Source organism: Planococcus citri, chromosome 3, assembly GCF_950023065.1.
Source record: "Planococcus citri chromosome 3, ihPlaCitr1.1, whole genome shotgun sequence".
NCBI classification, from domain to species: Eukaryota; Metazoa; Arthropoda; class Insecta; order Hemiptera; family Pseudococcidae; genus Planococcus; species Planococcus citri.
In genome coordinates, this window is record NC_088679.1 from 53,848,895 (window position 1) to 53,875,174 (window position 26,280).

Genomic DNA, 26,280 nt, shown 5'->3' on the forward strand with positions numbered 1-26,280 from the left:
ACGCCGCTGCTTTGCGATGTATTTGAGCCAATGTGTTAAATCGGTGCACAACTGACATTATGTCCTTTCTGACATGCACAGTATATCCATGAAGCCACATTTCGAGTTTTTTTAATGCATTCGCGAGTGAGTACATCTCTTTCTCTATTATTGTGTACTTCTTTTGGTGCTCTTTAAATGTGTTGCTCACAAATAGCACAATGTGATCTACGCCATCTTCGTCTTTCTGGTATGCCACCGCATTCATGGCATCTTGGGTGAAACTCGTTTCTAAGTAGAAATCTGCACCATCAATTGGGGTGGCTAATTTGAATTCTTTACGATACTCAATTTCCAACATCTCTAATGCATTTTGCTGCTCTTCACCCCACTTGAAGTTTTCTTTTCGAGTCACTTCATAAAGTGGCACTGCTAGCTGCTGATAATCTGTGATGAAGCGCTTGTAAAATCCAACAATTCCCAAAAATGCCATAACTTCTTTTTCATTTTTGAGTTTGAATTCGCCTTTCTTGTTGGTGTGCTTCTTTTTGAATTCATCGAGCTTTTGGAGCTTTTTATTTTGCTTCAAAATTGCCCCAGGCTGGAGTTGAAAACCAAGATGGTTGATACTCTTTTTGAAAAACTTTGATTTTCTTGGATTGAGCCTGAGTCCATTATCTCTGATTATTTTCAGTGTATCAACTAGTAATTCCATCATCTCTTCGAAAGTCATTGCCTTGAGTAGCACATCGTCTACATACTTCGTTCTGCCTTTTTTTGCTTTCATGATGGTATTTATCATTTTCACAAATAATGCAGATGATACTTTCAATCCATATGGCACCCTTATAAACTGGTGGACTTCTCCATCTACTATGAAAGCACAATACTTCCTATATGCTTCATGTAGTACCATCTGCCAAAATCCTGCCACAAAATCGAGGCAACAGTACATTTTGGCACGTCCGTCTGTTGTTATAATTCTATCAAGCAATGGAGCTTCATTGTAGTCATTTTCGAGTATAGGGTTCAATTCCATAGGATTCAAGCATAATCTCACCTCGCCATTTTTCTTGATATTTGCTACCAGCGCATTGATGTAAGGTGAGGTCGAAGGTTCAACGATCTTTTTGGCTATCATCACTCTGAGAGCTTCTCTCACGAGTGGCATCTGTTTGTTAGATGGAGTATACTTTGGACCATGGAATCTTTTGATATTCTTGGGATCCTTGAATCTCAATTTCATCGGCGGTCCTGTCCATTTTCCAGGATACTTGCTGAACACACAGGCAAATTCTTTGAGTATGTCAAATGCTTTTTTAGCCTGTTTCTTCGTAACGGTTTCTTCATTTACAGCTTGCTCCAAATCCGATCTCAGTGTTTCCAAAAATACTTCTGGACCATCGTCCACATCTTCAGGCTCCATTTCCTGGTACTTATCAGCTGTGTTTGCTCTTTTGGATATGTGATCAATTTGCTCAACGCTCTTTTTCTTTACTCTGATTCGTCTGAGTGTAATCTTCTTTTTGTACTCCTCCTCAGTCATAAAGTTGAGTGTTTCAATCTTCTCTTGGCCTGGAGGGCAGCATGTGGCTCTTTTATTTTCCACATCAGTCTTAATTCCAAGTACCTTCATGGTTTTGGTACCAATTATAAAAGTCTGGTTACACCCTTTCATAATGTAGAATGGAATTTTGAGCTCGCATTCTCCAAATTTGAGTTTTGGCACAATCACATATCTGTATGTCTCTACCTTTGAATCGTCAGCCAAACAGCACACAATAGGTTTTTTCAGCATGATATACTGAACGCTGTCATAGTGATCTCTGAGCAGGGTGTTTGCAGTCTCTTCTGATATGACATTGGGAGTTGCCCCGGTATCGAGCTGCGCTGGATAAGTGATGCCATCCATGGTAAGTGGCACTACACACGTGTCAAATTTGTCTTTTTCTCTGAGTATTTGCTCTCTGACTCGAGCCTCAATTTCCTCTCTGCGCAGCGGTGGTTTAGGTGTAAGAGGTTGCTGGATTAGATTCATCGAAGTTCCTGCTGTCGGTTGTGCACTCTGAGTCGTGTTTTGAGGCACATGTGTCGAATTTTGGGACATACACGTTGTGTTGGGGGGGCCTAGGCGTTGCCCCAGTCACGTGATTGACTGTTATTTTTAACTTCTCTGATGCCCCAGCGGATTTAACAGGTGTTTGCAACGTCTCTGATAAGTTTCGTTCCTCCTCATGAAGGGAGGGGATTCCTATCTTGTTGAGTAGCTTTTGGAGCGCTTGAGGTTTCATGAACTTTTTTAACTTCTCTATTTTCTTTACAGCATCAGCGACTTCCTTTTCGATGTTTTTAGGAATGTCTGAGTTTTTCTTTTCGATCAGGGTTTTCTTCTTTACTATTTCATATTGCAAGCCATCTTCCTCAGTTATAACTTCTCTACTCTCTTCAGTCTGAGTGCCATGTTGCTCAGTGCCATTCTCAGGAGGTTTCTTCTGATGCCAATCGTAATTGTACATTTTATCCATCTCTTGGAACAACTCTGTTTTGCGTGCAAATCTTGGATAATATCTGCCATTTTTTCTGCTCAAATGGAATTTATGCATCACTGGCATCATGTTGTAATCTTTATCAACTCGAAATTGACGCTTATATCGATCTTGTCAGTCTCTTTTCAAGTCCAAAAATAAGGCAGCAGGAGACCACCAAAATGACACAACATCATCTTCCAGTGACTCTAGCGCTCTTCTGTATGCAAAATACTTGTCCATCGATACTGGATTACTTGCAGAAGTTTTTGGCTTTACCAGTGGAAACAGCAAAACAATTTTCTCAAATCCTTTCTGCTTTAAATTCTCCACAATTTGCTTTGCATAATTTTTCACAACACTCGAAGCCATGTCTGAGTAGTTCAGTTCATATTGAGCCAGTGATAGAATGGCTTTTTTCTTCGTAAAGGTGGCTGCTCTGATGGCTGTTTTCAGATCGCTGATGTTGATCTGTTCTTTAAGATAAGGCTGAGTGATTTCAGGCCTTCGTCGTGGTATTATATTTGCTAAAAATACAGCGAGTGAATCTCCAATGAGTTCAAACTCTTCTTGTGGTAGCTCATGGAATTGCTCCACTTGTGCTAATTTGCACGCGTCAGCTACTCGTTTCCCGACGGCAATCCTGCTGAATCAATTGATCCCTCAGGTGAGGTAGGGGGGGATTGTTGCTCCTCTGAGCTTTCATTCTCTGATGGTGTCTCTTCCTTATTTATTTGACTAACACCATGTGTCTTTTCCTTCGGTTTTTTATACTTAGACTCATCCTTTCTGTCTTTTTGGTAGGTTTTGGTAGTCTCTGATTTGGGCTGACTTTTGTTTTTATCGTAGCTAGGCTTTTTATACTTGTCAGTTGTGCGCTCGCCTTTGTTTTCATTGGTATTATTCCGGACTGTTTGTGAATTGGAACGCCTATCAGTGCCGCCAAAACTGGATCGACGATTCTCTGATCTTTGTTGCACATTTCGAGTCTGAGTAGCAGGCCTTTCTGGTTCAGGTGGTCTCTGAGCAAACTCTTCAACACGAGTCATTCCATTCAGTCTTTTCTCGAAAATGTTGATATCTTGCAATTCAATCTCAGTAAAACGTGGTCTGAGACTGGGTGTCATTTTGTAGTATATCATCATAATGATATCCTCGAATGGTGAGTTCGTAGTTTTGAGCACTTTCAGCCATATCATCAATTCTGAACATTGTGTGGTCGAAGATGTTTTGCACACTGGCATATTTCTGAAGTGATTTCTAGCCTCATTTTGTCTCTGAGGACCCCAAGCACAATCGATGAAATCTTTTCTCAATTGGTAATAATCAGTATTATTTTCTTGCAAATCTTTCCAAGGTGCCATATGAATCAGCTTATCATCAATTAGGACCATTAGGGCATCGCAGTACTGACTTTGGGATACTTGGTATGGCTGCATACGTCTTTCAAATCGGTGCAAAAAGTTGTAAACTTGGTACTTATTATCTTCCGAATATCTTACCCCAAATTCACGCAATCTGTCTGGTCTTATGTTGAAATTTGAATTTCCAAACTTGATTCTATAATTTAATCTGCGTTCTGGGGGGTTGTTTTGTTGCTCATTTTCAGCCTGAATCCATCTAGGATCAATCTGCACTTCTTGATCATCGTCGTTTCCATGTTGATCATTCGCTCGATCATCGCGTCGATCATTTCGTCGATCGTCTCTGTTATCGCGATTATAGTTACTGCTATTACTGCTGCCGTCGAAGCTGTTACGATTGTTGTTGTTATAATCACTGCTTCGTTCGCTATTTCGATCATCTCTGTTATCTCGATCATTTCTGCTGTCTCGTCGATCACGGCTGCCTCGATCGCTGTTTCTATCATTTCTGTTATTTCGATCGTTGTTTCGGTAATCTCTGCTATCTCGATCATTTCGATAATCTCGATCGTTGTTTCTATCATCTCTGTTTGATCGTGATTCTCTTGAAGATGATCTATCGCGATTATGTCTGTTATCATTTGTATGATAGCCGTTGTTGCTGCTACCGTTATTGCCACATCTCTCGTTACTGCGGCTGTCATTGTCAGTGTTGCCCCTGTAGGGGGCGGGGGACCTTGATCGATCTCTAGATCCTCTCCTTCCTCGGAAAAGATCTGCGCCTTTGCCTGGATTTACACTGCTGCGACTGGCAGTGTTATCGGCATTGATACTGTTTATGTTGTGCACAACTGTAGGCACAACAGGGGGCTGGTAGGGTGGTTCTTCTGGATCATGAAGCTCTGCTATGAAACCGTCAACGTGGTTTTTCCATGTTAAATATTCTGCTCTTTCGATCTGCATATTTTCTTGATCTTCCAAGTACTGCATTTGGATCTGATGCATTAGGTTACTCATGTACATATTTTTCTCTTTCATTTTATTTATGATGAGCACGTGAGAGGTGAGTACCCGATCAGTAGTTTCCCTGTAGGCTCTGAAGGTTGTTCTCATCTCTGACCTTAGATCATTGATCTTTTTCTCGTGATCTTTTTTGAGATCTGATTTCATTCTGGCCATTTGAGCACGTAGCTCGAGATATAGGTGACCTACATCATCTCTGGTTTTTGAAATCGCCTTTTCAGAGTCAATCACTCGACTACTAATGGTGTCTTCATTTTTATCGTGATTATCAGACGCAGCATAGGCCCATTTTCGAAAAATCAACTCGTCCTGAGACAATGGCGCTGGATATTGCTCATCAGGCTTTTTCTCAATTTTCAAATCAATTTTCTTCTCAAAATTCACAGGATCAAAACTGCAAATTTGGGCCATTTTGGATTCAGCAATATTTTTTAAACATCTCTCTGATCGGTTTATTTCATCTTCGAGTTCATATTCCAGTTCATTTTGGTTTATCGATGCATCAGGATTTTCGAATCCTGTCAGTAGTGCACTGCTTCCAGCCACAGCTTCGTCCGCACCATTCGCATCTATTTCGTCTAAGTCAGTTTTTAGAAAATCCAAATCACCATCCTCGAGTGCCTCCTGATATTCCTGGGAATCGATCCGAATTTCAGCACTCCGCCATTCCCTTCTCTGATCCAAAATGTTCTCGTGCAAGCTGCGCAATAATTTTCGATCTCTAATTTTAGGTGGCTTCGATTTAGGTGTTTTTTGAATTCCTAATTGTTCTCGGCGTCGAAAATCAGCATCTTTCGCAGCATTTCTGGTCGAACGTCTCAGCTGCTTTTTACCGTTATTCTGATTTTCATTTAAACATCTCTGATTTTCATTTACACATCTCTGATTTACGCCGTCACTGTCATATTCTCTGATTTCAGGTCGCAATTGTGTCACACGTGTATCCAAGTTGATCGATGGAAAACTGGATCGTCGCGAATTGTCAATTCCAGGATTTGGAGAATTATTTTCAGCCGTCATCTCATATAGTCGTCGCATCCGTTCAGGTAATAATTCAAGAAATTCATCCGATAAATATTCCAAATTATTCGTAGCCATTATCGAACTTTGTAACTTCTCTGTTTCAGGTACGTGGTACAAGCTTTTACAACGTTCGGCGCTTGACCTTGAGCTTTCGTGTCAAGCTTGTTCAACTGTGCTCGGTTTTTCCAAACCAAAGCTTGTCGAACTTGGTATGAAAGCTCTATTTATTACGCGATTTTCGACACTTTTTCGCGATTTTTTCGAGAATAAAAACTCACGTACCTGTTCTGATGAACGTTGCGGTCGCCAAGTTGACCGTTAGTTGATTGTTGCAGTCGCCTGGTTGACTGGTTGGTCGCCTCGTTGACCAAATTGGACCGAAATTTTTCCGAATAAACGATAAAAAAAATTCGCGATTTCTTCGAATCGTCTCTGTGAGGTGAAACCTCAAATGGAAAACAAGTTTCCGATGCAATAAATTGCAATTTGCGTCTTACGAGCGCAATTGTAGGCTAGGCCTGAGAACACGCGGTGTGCCTCATTTTCGACTAAACGTCTCTGCTTGCGCCTAAATATTGCAATAAATGCAATTTTGAAAAGCCCTGGGTTAGAGAACCACGCTTGGGCGCCAAATATGTGGTGGTTTGGGAGGTCTTTACTTTGAGGGAGACCTCCGCAAGACCAGCGTGCATATAGTAAGCCCAGGGAACCTAAACTTGCCCGATATCCTTGCGAAAGATATCAAATTGCAGTGATGTTGAGACACCTCATAAATGATCATAAGACCGCTAAATGTTCGTAATGTTTTATTCACTTCTCTGGTATAACACACGCGAAGAATTATAATAAAACACACTACACATTATTGAATAAAATACACTTGTAGTATCGACTACAAGCGGAAGCTCTGAACTTGCTACCTTACGCTAGCACCAGTGAAAATATACCTAACGAGCTTTCAAAGCTCGAAGCTCGGAGTGGCGCATCTCGAACTACTTCGACAGAGTGCACTACTCGTAAGCAGTGCTGCCACTCCGACAGGAACACAACTTCCCTCTAGGTGGAAGCTGCGGGCGCATCCCCTACCGGTACAACATCTCTGCAGAATTTTAAATGATTTTCATGTCAGTTCTAAATCTTTAGATGGTTTTCTTCTTTTTCAAAATTCGATGGCCCATTGTCATGTATCATTTTCATAAAAATGTAGGTATGTACCTAATTTGGTGAGACATTCGCCCAAAATATTTTTGGATAAAACTACACAAAATAAACAAAAAATGTTCTCTAAAAAAATTATCTATCTTCAAAATTGAAGGGGCTAGATACAGACTATCAAAAACTATTTTCATTTTTCTGGGTGAAATTCGCCCAAGAGGTTATTCATTGTCGATTTTAGTAAATTTTCTCGAGTTTTTGTAACATTTTGCTAATTTTTACTTCAAGTCTGAAGAAAGGAGAAAGCCGAAATTCAAATTCCAAAAAATAGAAATATTTCGTAAACGGAAAGCTGAGCACAAAATTTTCATAGTGCTTTTCATTCTCTTCTTGTGCAAGCCTTTTTCAATAGAAAAAAGCTCAAAAAAATTCATTTTCCAATATTTATGAAAAGGAAATTCAGATAGCTTCATGTTGAATGAAATGTATCTCATTTTTTGGAAAACATGAAAACAAACTAAAATATTATCAAAAAATAGAAAACATTGAAAAATTTATCTAAACTGGTTTTATTTCTTTCACAACATTTTTTTTTTTTTAATTTTTGTCCAAAACCAGCAAAATACAATACAACGTTTACCTATATTAGTTCAATAATCGGTGGAAATGACTTTTTTAATGAGTGAAAATACTCGTATGTGAAGCAAAGTATTGAATCTTGTGGAAAAATATACTGAACACCCTTTATTATTGACCTCTGACGTCCCATAAAGTTCCCCCAAAAGGTGGATCAACATTTGGTACCCTTGATCGAGATTTGGAACTTTGCCTATAATTTTTAAATCACACAAATATAAATAGGTAGCAGGCACCCATCCCATCTACCTTTTGTTTGGTAGAAAATTATGCTTACATCAGGCAACATTTTTCAATTTTTAAATGTATGTAGAGGGTATCTCGAGTGTGTAATGTAAGGTTCCCTTTTAAAAAAACTTTTACCTACATACAAATGAGAAATTGAGCAACTGCGAAAATTGGTTTTTCTCATTTTTAGGAAAAACTAAAAAAAAAAATCAAATTTTATAATCTTGTAGAAGTGACTCAATTTTTTTCAACGTTCCAAATTCTGCGCAAAATATTTCTAAAAACCCTTGTAGAAGAAAATTGATTGAAACTGTTCTGTAGACCTTTGTTTTTTTTTTTTTTTTTGAAAATTGATTTTTTGTAATAAAACTATATTTGAAATTTACGTGGATGTTTTTAATTTTAATAAGGCAAGAATTCTCAAAATTTTAATTGAAAAATTTGTCAGTTTTTACATCTTTACTGTTTTTTTTTCAAATACTTGAACTCATATTTGGATTAAAATTCAATAAAATTTTTCTTGAAGTTATGAGAAAATAAAAATGAGTGAAAAACTCAAAAAAAAATGGTTTTAACAAAAGTAAGTAGATACCTACGTGTGCTAGTTTGTTCTACAATATTCGTATCGAACTTTTGTATTTTTTTCTTCAGTTTATTCATGCTCGTAACCGTTTGTACATTTCATTAAACCGAGTATGGTAAGCTACTTGGCATTTCTCAAGGTAAGATATCTTGTTTCGATTTCAAATTAACTCATCCTCTCATACTCAATACTCATCCACCTGAATTGATCTAATGAAACTCTTCAGAGTAAAATTCAATACTTGAGTACTGTTATCTAAAGTGCACCTTGGCAGTGGTTAATCTGCTACAATAAATACGAAATGACGCGAATCACGAGAACAAAATAACAACGGCTCATCATCCAACTTGATCGTTTCCATTTTCACCGCAAACTCAGCTTGGTGTCCGTTTACGAAAAATTCGAGTAATTAAAACGTTTAATTGATAGAGGAAGTGTCAATTTTCAGTGGTCGATTTGACGACAGGTGAGTAAAAAGAGGAGGAGGGAAGATGATTACTTTCTCAAAGGGAACCTAAACCTATATTACTGTACGATTTAAAAATGCGCGTGTGAAAGTGAAGTGATGCTGGTGGATGGTATTTGCTATTTGATCAGTATGCGTCTCAAGTTTCTATTCGTTATGGGTAATTAATAGAAAATGTATTAAAATGAATATAACGGAGCGCAATCGTAGTAGCATCATTCATCTATTGACGTGTAATATAAATGTAGTGGCGTCACATTGTGTGCTTTATTGCCATTTATGTAACTATAATACGTATAAGGACAATTTTCCGTTAAAGAAACCTGTCCATGTAAATGTGCTGAAATGTACTATAACGTATAACTAGTGGTACTCCAGTATGTTAATCCAAATCGACAAATGATTGTTGTGTTTCTTGAGTGTAAATTTTTCTGTGTCACATGTGTGCTCGGTTAAGTATTATCGTTCTTATTGCCATGAGGTGGGTATGGTCTATAGAGACTAGAGAGGTACACGAAACTAGGAGTAGGAGGTGTATAATTTGGGAAGCATAATGGAACGAAAAATTATTGATGATGATCTATAGTCCGTGTTCGAGGAGTCAGTTCAAAACACTTGTATTTTCTGAAGTAGGTACATAATGTAGGTATGTAATGTGCTCAAAAAAGAACAACATTCACGAAAATTGCTATCATTACCAGACTGATGACTATACCTGCTCGTTTAATTTGAAGTAAAATTTTAGGGTACCTAAACGAAATTCAATATCATTGTGGTCTGAAAATTTTTTGCACATTTAAATTATAGATATGTTTTTAAACTCCGAATTTAAAAAAAAAAAGTGATTAGAATGCAATTTCAAAAATTGATCATTGTCGCATTTTTTTGAGAGATCAACAAAAGATTAGCGATATCTGGGCACCAAAAACCGATTTATTGAAGCAAGGTAGGTAAGGTACCTAAATTGTGCCCGAGATTTAAAATAAATTCCCAATCGCCGAATTTGTATTACATAAAAATTCCTTAACAAGACCTTATTATGTAGAATAGATGACTGCATTTCCGTCATCAAGTGCAATTGTCGCGTCGTCGAGACCACTAATTGCCGAAACCTTTTTTTTTTTTTCAACCATCTTTATAACTGATCTACCATAGATTACATAACAGATATTGGTTTTGTTTGCGAACTGATACTTAGGTACTCCAATTAAACGCGATAATTAACTAGAAAATACTACGATTAGGTACCGTGCACTGGAAACAATTGAAGACGTAGCGTAGCCGCTTCACATGTTAATTGTGTCGGTATATTTTGTCGCATAGATAACTTAATGCAAGTATGTGGGTCCGAACAGCAGAAAAAAAGGCGTACAGATGTACATCTAAGTACATATACGACGTATCCGAGCATGACTGGCACGCGAATTACCTACCCAAATAACTAACGTTGAAATCGAATAAAATCGTGCGTAGACGTAGGTCCATTAATAGAGGCCTACGTATAATTTAATTAAACTTTTTTTTGCTTCAGAAATTGATTACTTTGCGTAATTGTGTCAAGCGTTGATTTTAGGTTTGAAGTCCACAGTGGAATAATTGCTTAATTTTAAGTCACACGTGGTTTTAAAATTGAATGCTTCAATTAAGTAGGGTTAGGATATCACACAATCTTCTGAATACTTCATCCATGTTCAAAATTCTGAATCATAATATAAATATGAAGAAATGATTAAAATTTTGAAACCGAGGAATGAGATCTCTCAAATTAAAAAATTTCTGGTCCTTTGAATTTAAATCACATTTGGATGTCTGATTTTGACAATAGTGGAAATGTTGATAACATTTTTTTGGAAGTCAAGTTTTTAAGAAAAAAAAAAAAAAAAAACTCACAAAACCTCGAAATGTGCGATTGGATGTCTAGCTCTGGGAATCTTTTTTCTGTCGCTTGACCTCATTCAAAATGATTGAAGAGCCAGATTTTTTTTTCAAAAAAGTTCCCTGAAATCTCGAAATGTTGGATTGAGCAGCAACAGTTTAGCAAATCTTCTTTCATGGTCATATTCCAAGTACCTAGACCTACCAATGTGTTTTGGAGACCATTTTTGAAATGGATATATAAAAGTGTACTTTTCAACATTCTATCGCATTTTTGGAAAATTTGAACCCTTAACAGGGTGTCTAACACTCCTATTTATCCTATTTATCCTACTAAAGTCCTTTTTTTTGCCTATGACACCTTTTTGTCCTTTTAGTGTCCTTTTTTTCAACAATTTTATCCAAAACTCCTTTTTTTCAAAATGACCTTTTCAAATTTTCAATTTTTTCCCCTCTTTTCCGAAATTTTGAACTTGTAGAAAAGGGCTCATCTGTCGACTTTTTTTAGAACTTGAATCACACATTTTTGTGAGCTTCTGCCCTCGCGTCGCTCGGGCTATTTGCTCTTTTTTCCAACTAAATGACTCCCTTATAGATTTTTTTTACTTCTCTGCAAAACATGAAATTTGAAAACTTTTAGCCTTGCTTCACTCCGGTTTGTTTGCTTTTCTTTTTCAAGTTTGAATTTCTTCTTTTCTTTTCTTTTCTTTTTTTTTTTTTTTGAATTGGGGTGTTGAATCATAATTTAAATTTTAAATGTAGGTAATTTATTACACAAAAAAACATCGTTTTCATACCTCTCAAATTATTGAATTTCTGAAGCTTTTGCCCTCGCTTCGCTCGGGCCCATTAGCTTTTCTTTTTCTGGTTTTAATTTTAAATTTCAAAAAAAAAATCATAATTCAAATTTTAAAATTTTGAAGCAAACCATAAATTAATAATTCATCAAACAAACAAACTTTGTTTTTATGCCTCTCGGAATATTAATTTCCGAAAGCTTTTGCCATCACATTGCTTTGTGCCCATTTGCTTTTTTTTCATTTTCAATTTTCAAGTGTTCAAAAACTGTCCTGTTAAAAGTCCTGCTAAAATTCCTTTGGCTAAATACTTGAATGACAATTTTGAACCTCCCACCTTGAAAAAAAATTTGACCCCCCCCCATCCTCAAAAAATTCCATAAGTGATCGAAAAATGACCTGCTGAAAGTCCTACTAAAACTCCTTTTTAAGTCCTTTTTTTTCATTTTGAAATTTTGTTAGACACCCTGCTTAAACTTCCTCAATCGTGTCAAAATTGGACCTCCTATTCGTGATTGTAATTTTAAATACCTACCTATAACTAAAAAAAACTGCGAATGCACCTGGAATGAGGTTTTTCAGGATAAGTAACATTGAGCATTTGCTTTTTTCTTCAATTTATTCAATTTTTGGTGAATTTTGGAAATTTCAAAATCTTGTAGAATCCTCAATTTTCTGTTATTTGTTTATTTTATTCCATCTTTTCGAATTTCAATTCTTTAACATAATCAGGTTTTAAAGAAAATACTACCTATAGGTAAGAAATTTGAAACCGATGATTGAAATCTGAAAAGCTAGCATTTTTTGAATGCTGGGGAAAAATGTAAATAAAGAAATGGTTTCAGCTTTGTAAAAAAAAAAAAAAAAACAACAAGAACAACTTTTAAAAGAGTAACAGATGTGATTTTAAAATAATGGGTAATGAAAGTAGTGAAAAAGTAGAGTAGTGAATTTAGATAAAAAGGTGGTGAAAAAATAAAAAAAATTCAAAAGCGCGACATGAAATTCAAAACATTTAATTTTGATTGAAATTAAATTGTGAAGTAACCGGTTTGATCGGATTTTCTTTCAGAAACAAAATTACGTTTAGAGTAATGCACCACAAAAGTTTGTAGCTGCGCAATCGCAGAAAGAAATGGGCCAAAGGTCTCAAAATAAATATTTTTGGCCAATTTCCGTCATTGAAAAGGAGGATTTTTTTTATTCTAATCGTACATACATAAACGTATCATATCGGTCTTCAAAAAGTCATAGGGTCCATATGGTATTTTTTGGGCCCAACATTTGTTAAAAACTGCCCGAAAATGGTCCAAAAATTCGATTGGATAGCTGCAACTTTGAAAATTGTATTTTCTGAACACAAGTACAGTTTCCTGAAATTTAGGTGCCATTTCAGGTCTATACCTATTTCCAAGATAACGAAAAATGCCCTTTTGGATACGCAGACTCAGAATCATGGCCAAACTCCAGGAAACTCGACTTGTGACTAACATAATAGGCGACTCCTAAAGTTGTAACTGTCCAATCGTATTTTTCGACCATTTCCGGCTAGTTTTTCAAAAATTTCGGCCCCAAAAATACTCTTTCAAAGGCGCCATTCTCGAAATTTTGCCCGAACTCCAGGAAAATCGACTTGTGGCTAGAAAATATGATTTCCAGAGTTGAAGCGTTTCAATCGCATTTTTGGAACATTTTCGGTAAATATTTCGAAAAATTTTGGACCCTAAAAATATCATTAGGAGATGAACTGCTTGCTGATATGTCATAGAAATCATTATTTTGCTATTTGAGGCATATTTTTTTATTTTTTTGTGGAAATTGGCCAAAAATCTTGATTTTAAGTCTTTTGGATCCTAGTAAGACCCGTAGTTTTGGAATTGGACAACTACAAATTTTGTGGTGGATCGAATGGAATAATCTATAACATTTTTTAAAAAATTGAGTCAAATCACATGCTGCACATCTCCTGGAGTTGCCAAAATATTCTTCCAATTTGGGGAGAAAATTTTTCAAAATTTCTTATCATCTTCAAAAATCACGCTCATCTTAAAATTCAATCGTAACATTAAACCAGACGAGATACATTTCAATAATTCCATTGTCGCTTCATTTAATTCAACATTTGTTTAAAATACACTACACAGTGAAAGTAAACAGCGCAGCATCGCGTCGATGATAAAGTTGACGGATTCACTGTCGTAGATCAGATTCGATTCGCTATTGGAAACATATTTTTTAACCGCAATCAATTAAATATATTATAGAAAGAATGTCTACCAAGTTGTCTGATACCTTCGGACACCACCATGTCCTCCTAGGTATATGCAGTGCACAATATGAACCATTAAATTTGTACCAAAAGAGCAATCTTTATTACAGGTAGCCAATCGAGTGGGTGAATTTTCATGCTCAGTCATACCGAACTTCACGACGTGAAGATGTTTCCCTCATCTGTTTCGGCAGCAGAATTAAAAAGACATTTTATAGCAAGGTAGGTAGGTAAAACGTTGGTAAATTTTCGCTTTCATCGTAGCAAACAGAACAATATTACGTTTTGAAAACTTTATCATCTAACCTTAGATTATCCCGTAGTCATGCTGCGATCTCTAGATTATGGCACGAGTTTGTGTAAACAAAAGTGAAAACGATATATCTATAATCTGTTTTTCAATTATAAAGCATTTTTTTATTTTTCCTTGCATTCTGATTCTTTTTATCTTAATCTAGGGCGCCGAACACGTCTGTTGAAAATATTTCCATAAAATGAATGAAAGCAAATTTTAAATAATACTGATATATGAGTACCTCTACAGTCTACCTAGATGCTCAGGGGTCTGGGCACTTTCAAATAGACGTATACATAATATTGTTATGATGAAGACGTGAACACGACATCCGCGAAACGTGAAGTGCAATAATGAGCGATGATTTGACGTTGTTGGTGTTTACATTGTCGTTTATGACTATTCAAAGTGTTAGTGCTTCTGTTACATTTTCATTTTATTGTATCGTTGACATTAGGATTTTCATTCCATCTACTTATTTCTTTGCTCGTTTTGTTTTCAACGAAAAAATATATTTATGATTTGTATGTTGCAGATATACTGTCTTGATAGGTTTATGGGAATGGAATTTATATTTCTTGGTGAAAGAAAGTTAGTGATTTTAATGCACTGCCAGTAGGTATTTCATTTGTGATTGAAATAGAGGTGCTGTATGGAACGTCAGTTGAAATTGTTTGAGTTAATTTACGAGTATAGGTGCGAGTACGACACATCTCTATATCTCAAGTTGTCTGAACATACGAGCACATACAGATGCCCGCATAGGTTTAAATTTATGTTACGTTTATGCGATAGAGTGCACTGATACGAAATCCAAATCCCCCATTTGAAATTATCTTCGCTACTCTATAATTCGCGATTTACCGGCATATCGATAGGTAAAAAAAAAACTCGCCGCATGCCTCTAACCTATGTATGTGTAACATCAAAACAATGAAACGGTTGCTACAACATCCAATGCAGAAAAAAAAACACCATCGGACGTAATATTAAAACAAATTCGATTACCAGTAATGTGTTTATATATGCACTACATAAAGTGTGGGAGGTGATGAAAAGGGAACACAAAAAGACGCTGCATTTGTAAAATGTATGTCAGTAATGGATAAAATTGGGTCAAGTTGGTCACACTTGTTACTCCAGCGTTGGCTGGCTTAGAGAGGCTCGATTTTGCGATTACATAAAAAGCCAATAGTCCAAGTGCCAAGATACGAGTATTTGTAAATTCGATTTGTGTATGAGAATTTTTTCCAAACTGAGAGTAATTGATGGTTGAGTTGGAGTGCGTATCAAATGTGAACATTCTTCCTTTTGCGTACCTATATGGAAAGTATAGGTAGGTAGGTATACTTTGAAACATATCGACAGAGTAAAGAATACCTAACCTTGGTTAAAGGCTCGATTCGAGTGTAATCTAAACGTTCGTGGGTATTGTTCGTTCGAAATGGTATAATTTTTGAATAATAGCGAATCGTATACGGAGATAATTCGCGAATATGATTGGTAAATGTGTGTATTATATGTACATAAAGAAGCGTATTAGTACATAAATGGATGCCGATTGTAAAGAGTTCAGGTCTGAGTACTTACCGTTGCCGGATAAAATTCCAATACTTGAGTTCTGTACATTTCCTGGGTGAATTTAGGGATCAGATCGTCGTTATCCAGAACGGTTACAGCGATTGTTGTGGTTTTGTTTTTTTGAGGTGTTCCACGGTCCTGTAATGGAAAAGAACATGAGGTATTAGTTATCTAATGAGCGGTGATGGATATAGCAATGCATGCAGCTCTTCCAGCTGTTTTTCACGAGGTGATCTATCAGGATTCTGAGACGCAAAATATTTGGAGTTAAGGTTATTTTTGAAATTCCAATTGGACTGATAGCAGGAAAACTTTAAAATTCGTCAACCTCGATCGAGCTGAAGTTTGGTCCACTTAAAACGCGAATCACTCTCAGCTCAAAATTACAGTTTGAGCTGCCAAGCTTGATTTTTCAATTTTTATTAAATTTTTAAAGATGGGCACTTAGCTCGCTGGCTGTGTTGTAGGTAACTATTAATTTTCTTTATTCGATGGATTGCGACCACTTTCGAAACAATCTGGAACCTCTAGCCATTGACACATTTACACGTACTGGGAAGTAAGTGGAAATACAAGCAGCTGCCTGAGATTGTACCTACCTAGATTTTAGGAGGAGGAAATTTTTAAGCTCAACTTATAGAAAAATATTTATTTTTCACAGCTTTTGCCTTCTCTTTATTTAATCTGAGTTTTCAAAGATCTTTGAAGATGAAGAAATTGACCGAAAAAATTTTAGGTAGGTACATACATTTATTAACATTAAGAGTTACTGAATAAATAATAATTGTTAACTTCCAATTTCTGGTATTAAACCATCATTTTTTTAAACTGAAAACTAATGGTATTTTTTTGAAGTTTTTTGCAGCATTTTGGTTCTCGACTCTTCCTCTTCCCTTCTTCCCCCACCCACCAAAAAATGGTCGAACAGCTTTGATATTTTCAAAATTTACCAAAGTTGAAAAAATTACATCTAGCACCGCGTGATTTTTTAGGTACCATTTCCTGAAAAATTTGTTTCAAATGTCTGATGACTCCTTGGACTTCAAGTCACCAATTGGGTTTATTGTCATTTTCAACACGAATTGCTGGTAAAAAAAATCATGAGAATGTCCTCAGAGCCTTTGAAAAGCTTTTTGAGTGTCTGGTGACTTCTGGGGACAGATTCACCAGAAGTCACCAATTGGGTTTATTGTCATTTTCAACAAGATTTGCTGGTGAAAAAATCACGAGAATGTCCTCAGAGCCTTTGAAATTTTTGTTGGGTGTCTGGTGACTTCTGGGGACAGATTCACCAGAAGTCACCAAGTGGTCTATTTGCCATTTTCAACACGAACTGCTGGTGAAAAAAGCACCAGGATGTTGTGAGATCCTTTTAAAAATTTTTTGAGTGTCTGGTGACTCCCTGGTGAATTCTGATGACAGATTCACCAGAAGTCGCCAAGTGAGTTTTCGAGTTTTTTTTAAAGTGAATGTACGAGAATGTCCTCAGAACCTTTGAAAATGTTTTGAGTGTCTGATGACTCCCTGGTGAATCCTGGTGACAGATTCGCCAGAAGTCACCAAGTGAGTTTTGACTTTTTTCCAGGTGAATTTATGGTGATAAAATCGCCAGAATGTCGTAATAACCCTAGAAATGGCTTTCAAATGTCTGGTGACTCCTTGGTGAATCCTGGTGACTTCTGTGGACAGATTCACCAGAAGTCACCAATTGGGTTTACTGTCATTTTCAACACGAATTCCTGGTGAAAAAATCACGAGAATATTCTCAGAGCCTTTGAAAATTTTTTTGAGTGTCTGGTAACTCCTTGGTGAATCCTGGTGACTTCTGGTGAACACGAATTGCTGGTGAAAAAAGTACCAGGATGTTCTCAGGACGTTCAAAAAATTTTTGAGTGTCTGGTGACTCCCTGGTGAATCTTGGTGACTTCTGGTGACTGATTCACCAGAAGTCGCCAAGTGAGTTTTCCAGTTTTTTTTTTAGGTGAATTTATGTTGAAAAAATCACGTAAATGTCCTCAGAGCCTTTGAAAATTTTTTTGGAGTGTCTGTTGACTCCCTGGTGACTTTTCATGACAGATTCACCAGAAGTCACCAAGAGAGTTTTTAACTTTTTTTCAAGTGAATTTATGGTGAAAAAATCACCAGAATAATGTCCTAATGACCCTAGAAATTGATTTCAAATGTGATTTCAAATGTCTGGTTACTCCCTGGTGAATCCTGGTGAATCCTGGTGACAAATTCACCAGAAGTCGCCAAGTGAGTTTTCGAGTTTTTTTTTAGGTGAATTGAATGGTGCTATTCAAGAAGGTCCTATCGACCGATAGGACCTTTTTGAGGAGTTCATGAAATTTGAATCTCTGACATTTTCTGCACACAATGGTGCAAACCGCAGCTCACCATGTGGTGTTTTTCACAAACAGCAGCCATATGTATTTGGTGAGGACGGCTCACCACAGTGACTTGGATGGCAAAAAAAAGGGCGCATGGGGTTTTACAACAAAACTCAAGAGTTGGAAGTAGTGATTTCGTAGTAATTTTCAACGAGGAATTCGAATCCGATGTCATTTTTTTTGCCCGACCCCTTGGGGGAGGGGAGTGGGGTGCGACGGAAATCAAATTTTATAAAAATGAAAAAAATCGAGTGATTCTGAATTTAATTTTTTCCTCAAGAGTTGGTGTTTTAACCTTGTAAATTACGTACCTAACAAGTTGTCTGAACTATTTCATGTTTTTGGTGAGTTTGAGAAGGAATAAAATCGATTTTTAGGTGGAATAACCGCAAGAAGGTCTTGTCGTTTCAAGAAGGTCCTATCAAGGTCTCTTTTGTAAAGCGCTCCCATGGAAATATTGGTGGTGGAAAAAAAATTACTACGCAGGAAATAAATAGTGGAAAGATGCTTCTGTTCAACAAAAAAAACCGGAGCTCGCTATATCATTGTAAACCAAAATAGCAAAACACTGAAATATAAAAATGTGTTTTTCTCAAAACCAGTTTTTTGGCGATAGGACCTTCTTGAATAGCACCATTCAATTTATTCTTCAATGAAAATTTTAAAATTCTGGTAAAAATCTAAAACCACACTGCTGGCTCCAGAATAGTTTGAGGACTAATGATTTTCCTCATTTTTACTGATTTAGTATTCATACGCATGTTTCTTTTTAAATCATAAATCCATCCCCAAAAATGGTCAATTTCGAATGTTCAAAAATTTGTCAAAAATCAAATAATAATTTGGGCTGCTGAAATTTTGGTGATGAGGGTTTCAGAGCATGCTCTTCTCAAGAATCTCAGTCCCGTTCAAATCCGATGTGGACTCTGGAGAGGTTCCCAGGGTTGGCTTCCTTTTCCTTTAAGATCGATCACTTGAATAGACTCACGATCACGACCATTTCCAAGTCGATTTGAAGTCAATAGAAAAAGTTTACCCTTCTCCAATCAGTCCAAAAATTATTGGTAAGTATCATCTTTAGCTGCTAGCAGAAGTCCTTGTTTTTGAACAAGAAGTTAAAAACTCAATTCCGTTGAACAATTGCGGTCTTCCAAACCCAATACAAGGTCTTTCTAGAAACTGGGGCTAATTCTTGAATTTTTTTTTTTGGTACATAGCTCCTTCAATTGGATAGTTCGGATTCAGATTACGAAAGTACAAAAAGTTATTAACTTTAGGTAGGTAAGCAATAATTTCATTTTTCATAAATTTTGAATATTTTGAAAACTGCCTGCTTAGTTTCCTAATTGGGCTCTACTTGAGGTTATTTATGTAGGTAAAGTGTCCTCATCACTTCAGCGTCTCCTTCATAAGATGACAGCATGCTCATGAGCTCGTGAACTTAACATCGTAGACGTGTAAATGTCTCAATTATTTTCATCTACTTGAAAAGAGTAAAAAGTATTACGTTTGTTAAATAATCTTGTAAGTACCCCCGATATCCTCCTAGTTGAAAATTTTATTGTTACGCCACCGAAAGTTAGCATCATTAACACAGTTTCGTATTTCGTCCAAGACAGGACACGATTTAGGTATCTGAGTGGCTCCTCTTTAAAATAATGATTTAGTAATTTCTCGTTAATTTGGTCGATGCCTCGGGTAGTGCCCGCGGTGAACCTAAAGACATCGCGATTATTTCATCATAATGAAAGATGAAGTATGTAGTATGCTTGGTAGCACCTCAGCGTAGACTTATGCTATGCTCATCTGCGAGTAGGTATTCGTGAGTAGTACATTAATCCTCTCGTGTATAAGATTTCGTTGTAGGTAACGTTAAAATAGTGTTATTCAATGTCAAATGACGTCATTGTTGCAGAACGACATTTAACTCACTTTCTAGCTCAGTACGTTATTCACGACAAAATTATTGAAGCTTAACTTTTATTTTTTTCAGTACCGTTATGAGAACATCATACATTAACTAGAAAAGCGGGTATTTTTTGTGTTTAAATGTTCTTTTTTCTTAAAATCGCTGTAAACAAACTACATATCGAGTTTCGCTGAGATGTAAATGAATAGGTGAACGATACGAAGAAAGAAAAAAAAACAGAACAGTAGCTACATAGGAAGGCACGGTAAGCTGTAAGCTACCTAAGAAAAAAAAATACATGAAAAAAACTACGTCTGTGTACCTACCGATGCTAAAATGGTTAATACGAAGTGCGTATCTCCAGCGTCGTAATCTAATGGATTCCGCAACAGTAAAGATGCCGGGTTCGTGTCTTCTATGGAGAATTTGCCACGTTCGTTTCCTCCAATTATAGAATAATGCACATCCGAATTCGGTGTATTAGGTTTATCATTATCTCTGGCTAATATATCGTTGAAAATAGTCGAACCTGGAATGTATCGTGAGCACATATATGAGAGATGTACCTAAGCAATGTAGGTAAAATACCTATAGTAATGTAGTAAGTAAGTAGAGTATGTGTTTGTGTACGAGTGACCACCAAAACAACGATATAAAAATTGTTGACAAACGTTATATTAGACTAGTTTTTAATACAGAAACGGTATCACTTGTCGGACGCTCAGACTGTTATATAGGTAACCGGTTCATATCGTTTTAAAGAATTCATAAAATCATCTGATTCTTACCTGTAGCTGTGATTTCATCCACGGTTACCGTGTAAGGTGCGTCGACAAATACTGGTTCGTTATCATTTATATCCTCTACGTAAACGCTGACTGATAAATACGAAGAAATCTGGAAATAGAATCCGTTATAATAGTTACACATATATTTTTTTTTTCTTTTACTTTTTATTATGTCAACTAAAAGATGGTCGTTTATCCGACTTGCGTATATGTATCTAACTATGCGAAATAGGTAGTGGATTACGATGAATATTTAATTGAACTTTTATATTTTTCGTAATTTGCCAATATATGTAGTGTTGTTAGGTACTTTTGATTTTATTTTAAAAAATTGCTTGTTCAATCTTACTTGATAGCCACTCGGTCACTCAGTCACTAAGTCACTGATGTTTCTTTTTTTTTTACTAGAACATGGAGACCTATAGGTCTGTATGGCAGTATGTATTCCGAAAAATAATTTAAGCTGATTGTCTTATAAGAGGTTTTAAACTTTCTCAAGGGTCCTAAAGTTGCATTGATTGCATGAATTCATGAACAAAATCCAATAACCGGTTATGATCCCAGAAAAGTGCATTTCTGGTAGAATTCCAATTACCATCACAATTTGTAGAGGAATAATGGTATTTTTGGAGGTTTGTGTTTTTACAGAAATATTTCAAACTGCCAAAATAAACTTTCTTCCATTTTTGAAATGAAAGTGAATGTTTTGACATTTCACGACGTAAGTAGGTAGAAGTATCCATTTCAAAAAATTTTAGCCCCTAAAAATTATACTCGTATTTTCCCCTTTTACTCGTATGTTGAGATTGAGATTTGTAACGGTTATTTTAGTTAAAATGGAGACTAGAAATCAGAGTCTTCGAGTGGTAATAACTGACAATTGATTTTTACCGAAAGCTCCAAGCAGAGCCCTCGAGAGCCAATGCGAACCTGGAGCAAGTTCATATAATTTGACCCCATTTCTTGAGATGTAACTATATGGTGGTTTTTTTAAAAGGGGGGGGGTCGATTGAAAATTTGCCGACTGAAATAGGGGGAAAATACCACTTTTGTCTAATATCATTTTCATTTTCTGTTTTGTATTTGTTGGGGCCCAAACCAAAAGTACCTATTTTTTTTTTTTTATTAAGAAAGAAACAAATTGGCCCGAGCAAAGCAAGGGCGAAGTTTTTGAAAATTCAATTTCAAGAGGTCTGAAAACAATGTTTTTCTATGCAAGGAGTTTATTTTTTTGGCTTATAAAATTTTAGAATTTCAAGGATTTTTTTAGGGTGTTAATTTTGAAAAAGAATAGAGAGCTGGCCCATGTGAGGGCGAAAGCTCTTGAAAATTTATTTGTATTTTGAGAGGTATAAAAACGATACTTTTTATACGAAAAGTTTATTTTTTCACTTCGAAACATCCCATACTGTATGCAATTTTCTGCAGAACTATGAATACTTTTGGTTACATTCAGCTAATTTTTAGGAGATTTTTGTGTCATAGTTTACAGAAGTTTTAGGTATTGCATTTTATCTAATTTTTCTGAAATTGATCATTTTTATGGAATTTCTTACAATTTTCAAGTTACTTTGTCCATATATTTGGATTGGATAATTTTGCAATTTCACAAAATTCTGGTAAGTAAGTAAATATTATTTCTCTACAATTTTTCAAATTATTTTCAACATTTTTCATTTCATTTTGCTAATTTCCTGTTGATTTTGAAAACTTTTTATCTTGCAATTTTCATGATATTTTATAAATTTTCACTCCAGCATTGTTAATGATTTTCTCGTAAATTTTTCTATTTTTCGAAATTTTTAGGAATTTACAACCTACCTATATGTTTTATTATAAATTTTACTATGATACATATTTGCTCATTGTTATGTTAAATTTTATAGATTTTCTGATAATTTCAAACAATTTTGTTCACATTTTTTTGCCATATTTCTCATATTTCACAAAATTTTCGATTAAATTTGACCATTTTGTATCATTTTTAATCATTTTTATATGAATCTTTGCAAATGTGAGCTGTTGATTTCAAATAGATGTAGGTAGGTTGTACTTTATTTCATGCAATTTTCTTATGTAATATTTGAGTGATTTTTACTTCGTTTTTAATAATTTTCATGATAATTTTAGATGGGTATCTCTATCTTTTCATAAAGAGGAAATTTTGCATCATTTTACTATTTTGAACCTTAAATTCTAAAACTCGATGTGATCTTGTTTTGCTGTAAAATGTGCTTGAAAGAGAGGAACCCCCTCTTCCACCGCCCCCCCCCAACGGACTCCTATTCCATATTTTGGTTGAATAATTATGAAACTTATATTTGTCGTCGTTTTTCACGGTTTTTTGCAGTATTTTTATTAGTTTTTTTTTTTTTTAAATTATTTATGCAGTACCTGGATAGCTTTAGTCAGTGGCGTTTTGATCGAGTAATTTACTGGATGAAAAAAATCTTAACTGTCGAAATTCTGTCTACAGCTCGAGAAAATGATGGTTGATTTTCTATTTCTCTTCAACTGCCAACAGGGTTTTGCAACATGTCAAAACATCTAAGCTGTCATCACTTTTAAACATTGATGTAGCCCTTCCCCTCCCTCTTCCTCGAGAAGTATTTTCTCGAACAAAATATTTTTTCTTCACATTCTTTGTGATATAGGTTTGGATGAAAAGCTAATCAGCAATCTTGCAGTTTATTTTTCAATTTTTTTTCTCGTCATTCCTACTTAAAGTATGGTTGTTGTGAAAAAACAAAAAAAAATCTTTTGATGCACCTATCGGCTAACAAATAATATTTTGAATTTAAAGAATAATTAAACAAGACAGGCGTACGTATTACATGGCATGAGTAGATACCTACGTCGTATTAGCTATACCTTTGTGCATGGTATTATTGCATTAGGTATAGGTAGATGGGCAATGGGCATACCCATGAAGGTAATTTTCTCAGCGTTTAATATGTACGAGCGCACGAACTTGGTAGTTTAAAAAAGAATGCAAAAAAAAAATGAAATCAACGAACACCTATTTCACAGTAGGTATCATTACCAATGTCCATCTATGCAATGATTTCCGCTTCAAACAAAAGCTTAGGCTACATTCGTTCGCTTCCTTAATAGAAAATAGTGGCAGTCGCCGATTTGTCGTATTGTATACACACGGAAGCGATAATTTTTCCAGCCAGACGATACACAAACGAACATCTCTCGCTATTTGTATACTACACGTAGACAGTTATGATTTGATGTTCGATTTAGGTGTGAAAAATTGTGTTATTTTGGCAGACGATGCATATCGCATTACAGAAGATGAAGAAAAAAAAGGGGAATCATCAAGTCGAAACTGTCATAGACTTTGAAATTTACATAATGAACGGTATTTTAATAGGATAAGTCATATTGGAAACGGAATTTTAACCAAATAGTAGTGTTCCGTCTTTTTAACGTAATATCCATCATGTTATTTTCGAGTGACAAATTTACCTATACAGTATATAGGCGTTAGAAGAAATTATTAGTTTAATGTAGTACATTGACAATGACAACGAATCAACGATGCAGCAGTTGGTGGGCGATACCTATGTAAAGATTTGATGATGGATGGAAAGTTGTTAGATAATTGTATTATGATGGATTAATAAATCCGTGCAAGATGTTATGACAGTATTGCTTTTTAAATGATCCTTATGTATCTAGGAAGGAACCTGGCGAATTCATCTGATTACATATTTGTCATGGGAACTATTACAGAATAGGTACCCAGATATTTTTGTACGAATGTGTAACGTTAAAATAATATGTAGGTATTTTTCCTATTTCGATGCGAATGATAGATGATTTATTTTCGTGAACTTATTATTTTTTTATTTTTCATCAGACGTTGAAATATATTCAAACATATGAGTAGGTATAGGTATCCAACCAAAAAAATTTTCGTTTCCTCAGATTCATTGTACTCGTATTTATGTATTATGCAAAATGCACAATCTATGTAGATGATTTCAAAGAACATTTTTACGTGTTTTGAATTCCCAAACGAATGACATTACGTAATTTCAATTTACAACTTGGATGATCCCAAGATTTAAATTAAAAAACTCGCGTTGTGCTGCACTAGCAAATAACGTAATATTACTTATGCAGACGGATTCCATCTACACCAGTTTAGATCACAAGCAAACCAAATGCAGTAGTAAAAGTGTAACGGGAACGATTAACTTGTAAGAAAGTAAGCGAAAATTGTACGAAAAAAATAATTATACTCAAAATTTCATGTTGAGATGTTAAAATTACCGTATCGTCTCCGTCATCGTAGTCGCAAACCATTCGGAATTTCAAAACGCTCTGAGGATTCGGACCATCTACCAATGTGTCCAGCGGCTTAGACAATCTCACAGATACCACACTTCGGTTCACTGCTCGAAATTTAAAGTATTCCACATCTTCAGCCTGGAAAAATATGCAAATTAGGTATACGATTGGAGATCTTCGAAAAGCCTAGTTCAGTGTAAAAATAGTATCATATGAGGTCAGACAAGTGTAACCATTGAAATTCTCAAACTGATATCGAGAATATTTCAAAAATGTAAATTTTATGCTAAAATAATTTTTATAAAAGAGATATTGTCAAATTCTTCATAAGGAAACGATTTTTTTTTTAAATTAAAATTTTGTGGAGCATTTCCGTTGCCTCACTTCTTCCCATAGTAAAAAAAAAGGCTAGAAAAATAAAAGTCAGAAATAATGAAATTGATCAAAGTGGTGTAATTTATAACCGTTGTTACTTTCTAGATCAAAGGTCACATTCATAGAATTCACTCAAGTAACACTTAGCTAGATAAAAAATGCTTCAAATTTTTCACACTTTTTGAACATGAACATTTAACATTCAATTTACGTAGGTGAAACATTCATTCTCATTTTTAATTCAAAATTTCTATGGATTTTTTTTTTTGTTTTGATAAGTAGATGTACTACAATCTTCCGATGAAAAAAACAGACTGAAATTGAAACATGAGAAAAATTGCCTCTCTGAAATGTTTTAACTGAGGCTATTTTTTATTCCTGTGTACAAGAAATTCATTTTGATCACTGTTTTTTGCCAGAGATAAAAAAATATAATATAAAGGAAATTATTGGTAAGATCAAAATAAGAAATTTATCAGAATTAAGAAAACCTCAATTTTCTCTCCTGAGATACAAATTTTTCAGCGTCGATGCCTACTTATAAAATGATTTTTTTTTCATGAAATATTTTAGGCTCCTTGGGAGAAGTGGGACTGGCTATTCCCTCTTCTTATTTTGAGTTTGAAAAGAAAAGAGACATTGCCTGCCAGGGCAAAGGAAAATTCACTTTTGTGGGGGGGGGGGGGAGAAAACATTTAAAAATATTCTTTGATG

At 35.5% G+C, this 26,280-nt stretch overlaps 1 protein-coding gene across 2 annotated transcripts in view; it reads right to left on the reverse strand.

Annotated features, from left to right (window-relative positions):
- Cad89D (cadherin-89D) overlaps positions 1–26,280 on the reverse strand; it is a 58,087-nt gene that overhangs the window by 15,096 nt on the left and 16,711 nt on the right. For both annotated transcript variants that reach the window (XM_065357157.1, XM_065357158.1), the window contains exons 4-7: positions 25,174–25,329; positions 20,887–20,995; positions 20,425–20,627; positions 15,809–15,937 (exon numbers count right to left, since the gene is read on the reverse strand). In XM_065357157.1, coding sequence (XP_065213229.1) covers positions 15,809–15,937; positions 20,425–20,627; positions 20,887–20,995; positions 25,174–25,329 — 597 coding nt within the window. The remainder of the gene's footprint in view (positions 1–15,808; positions 15,938–20,424; positions 20,628–20,886; positions 20,996–25,173; positions 25,330–26,280) is intronic.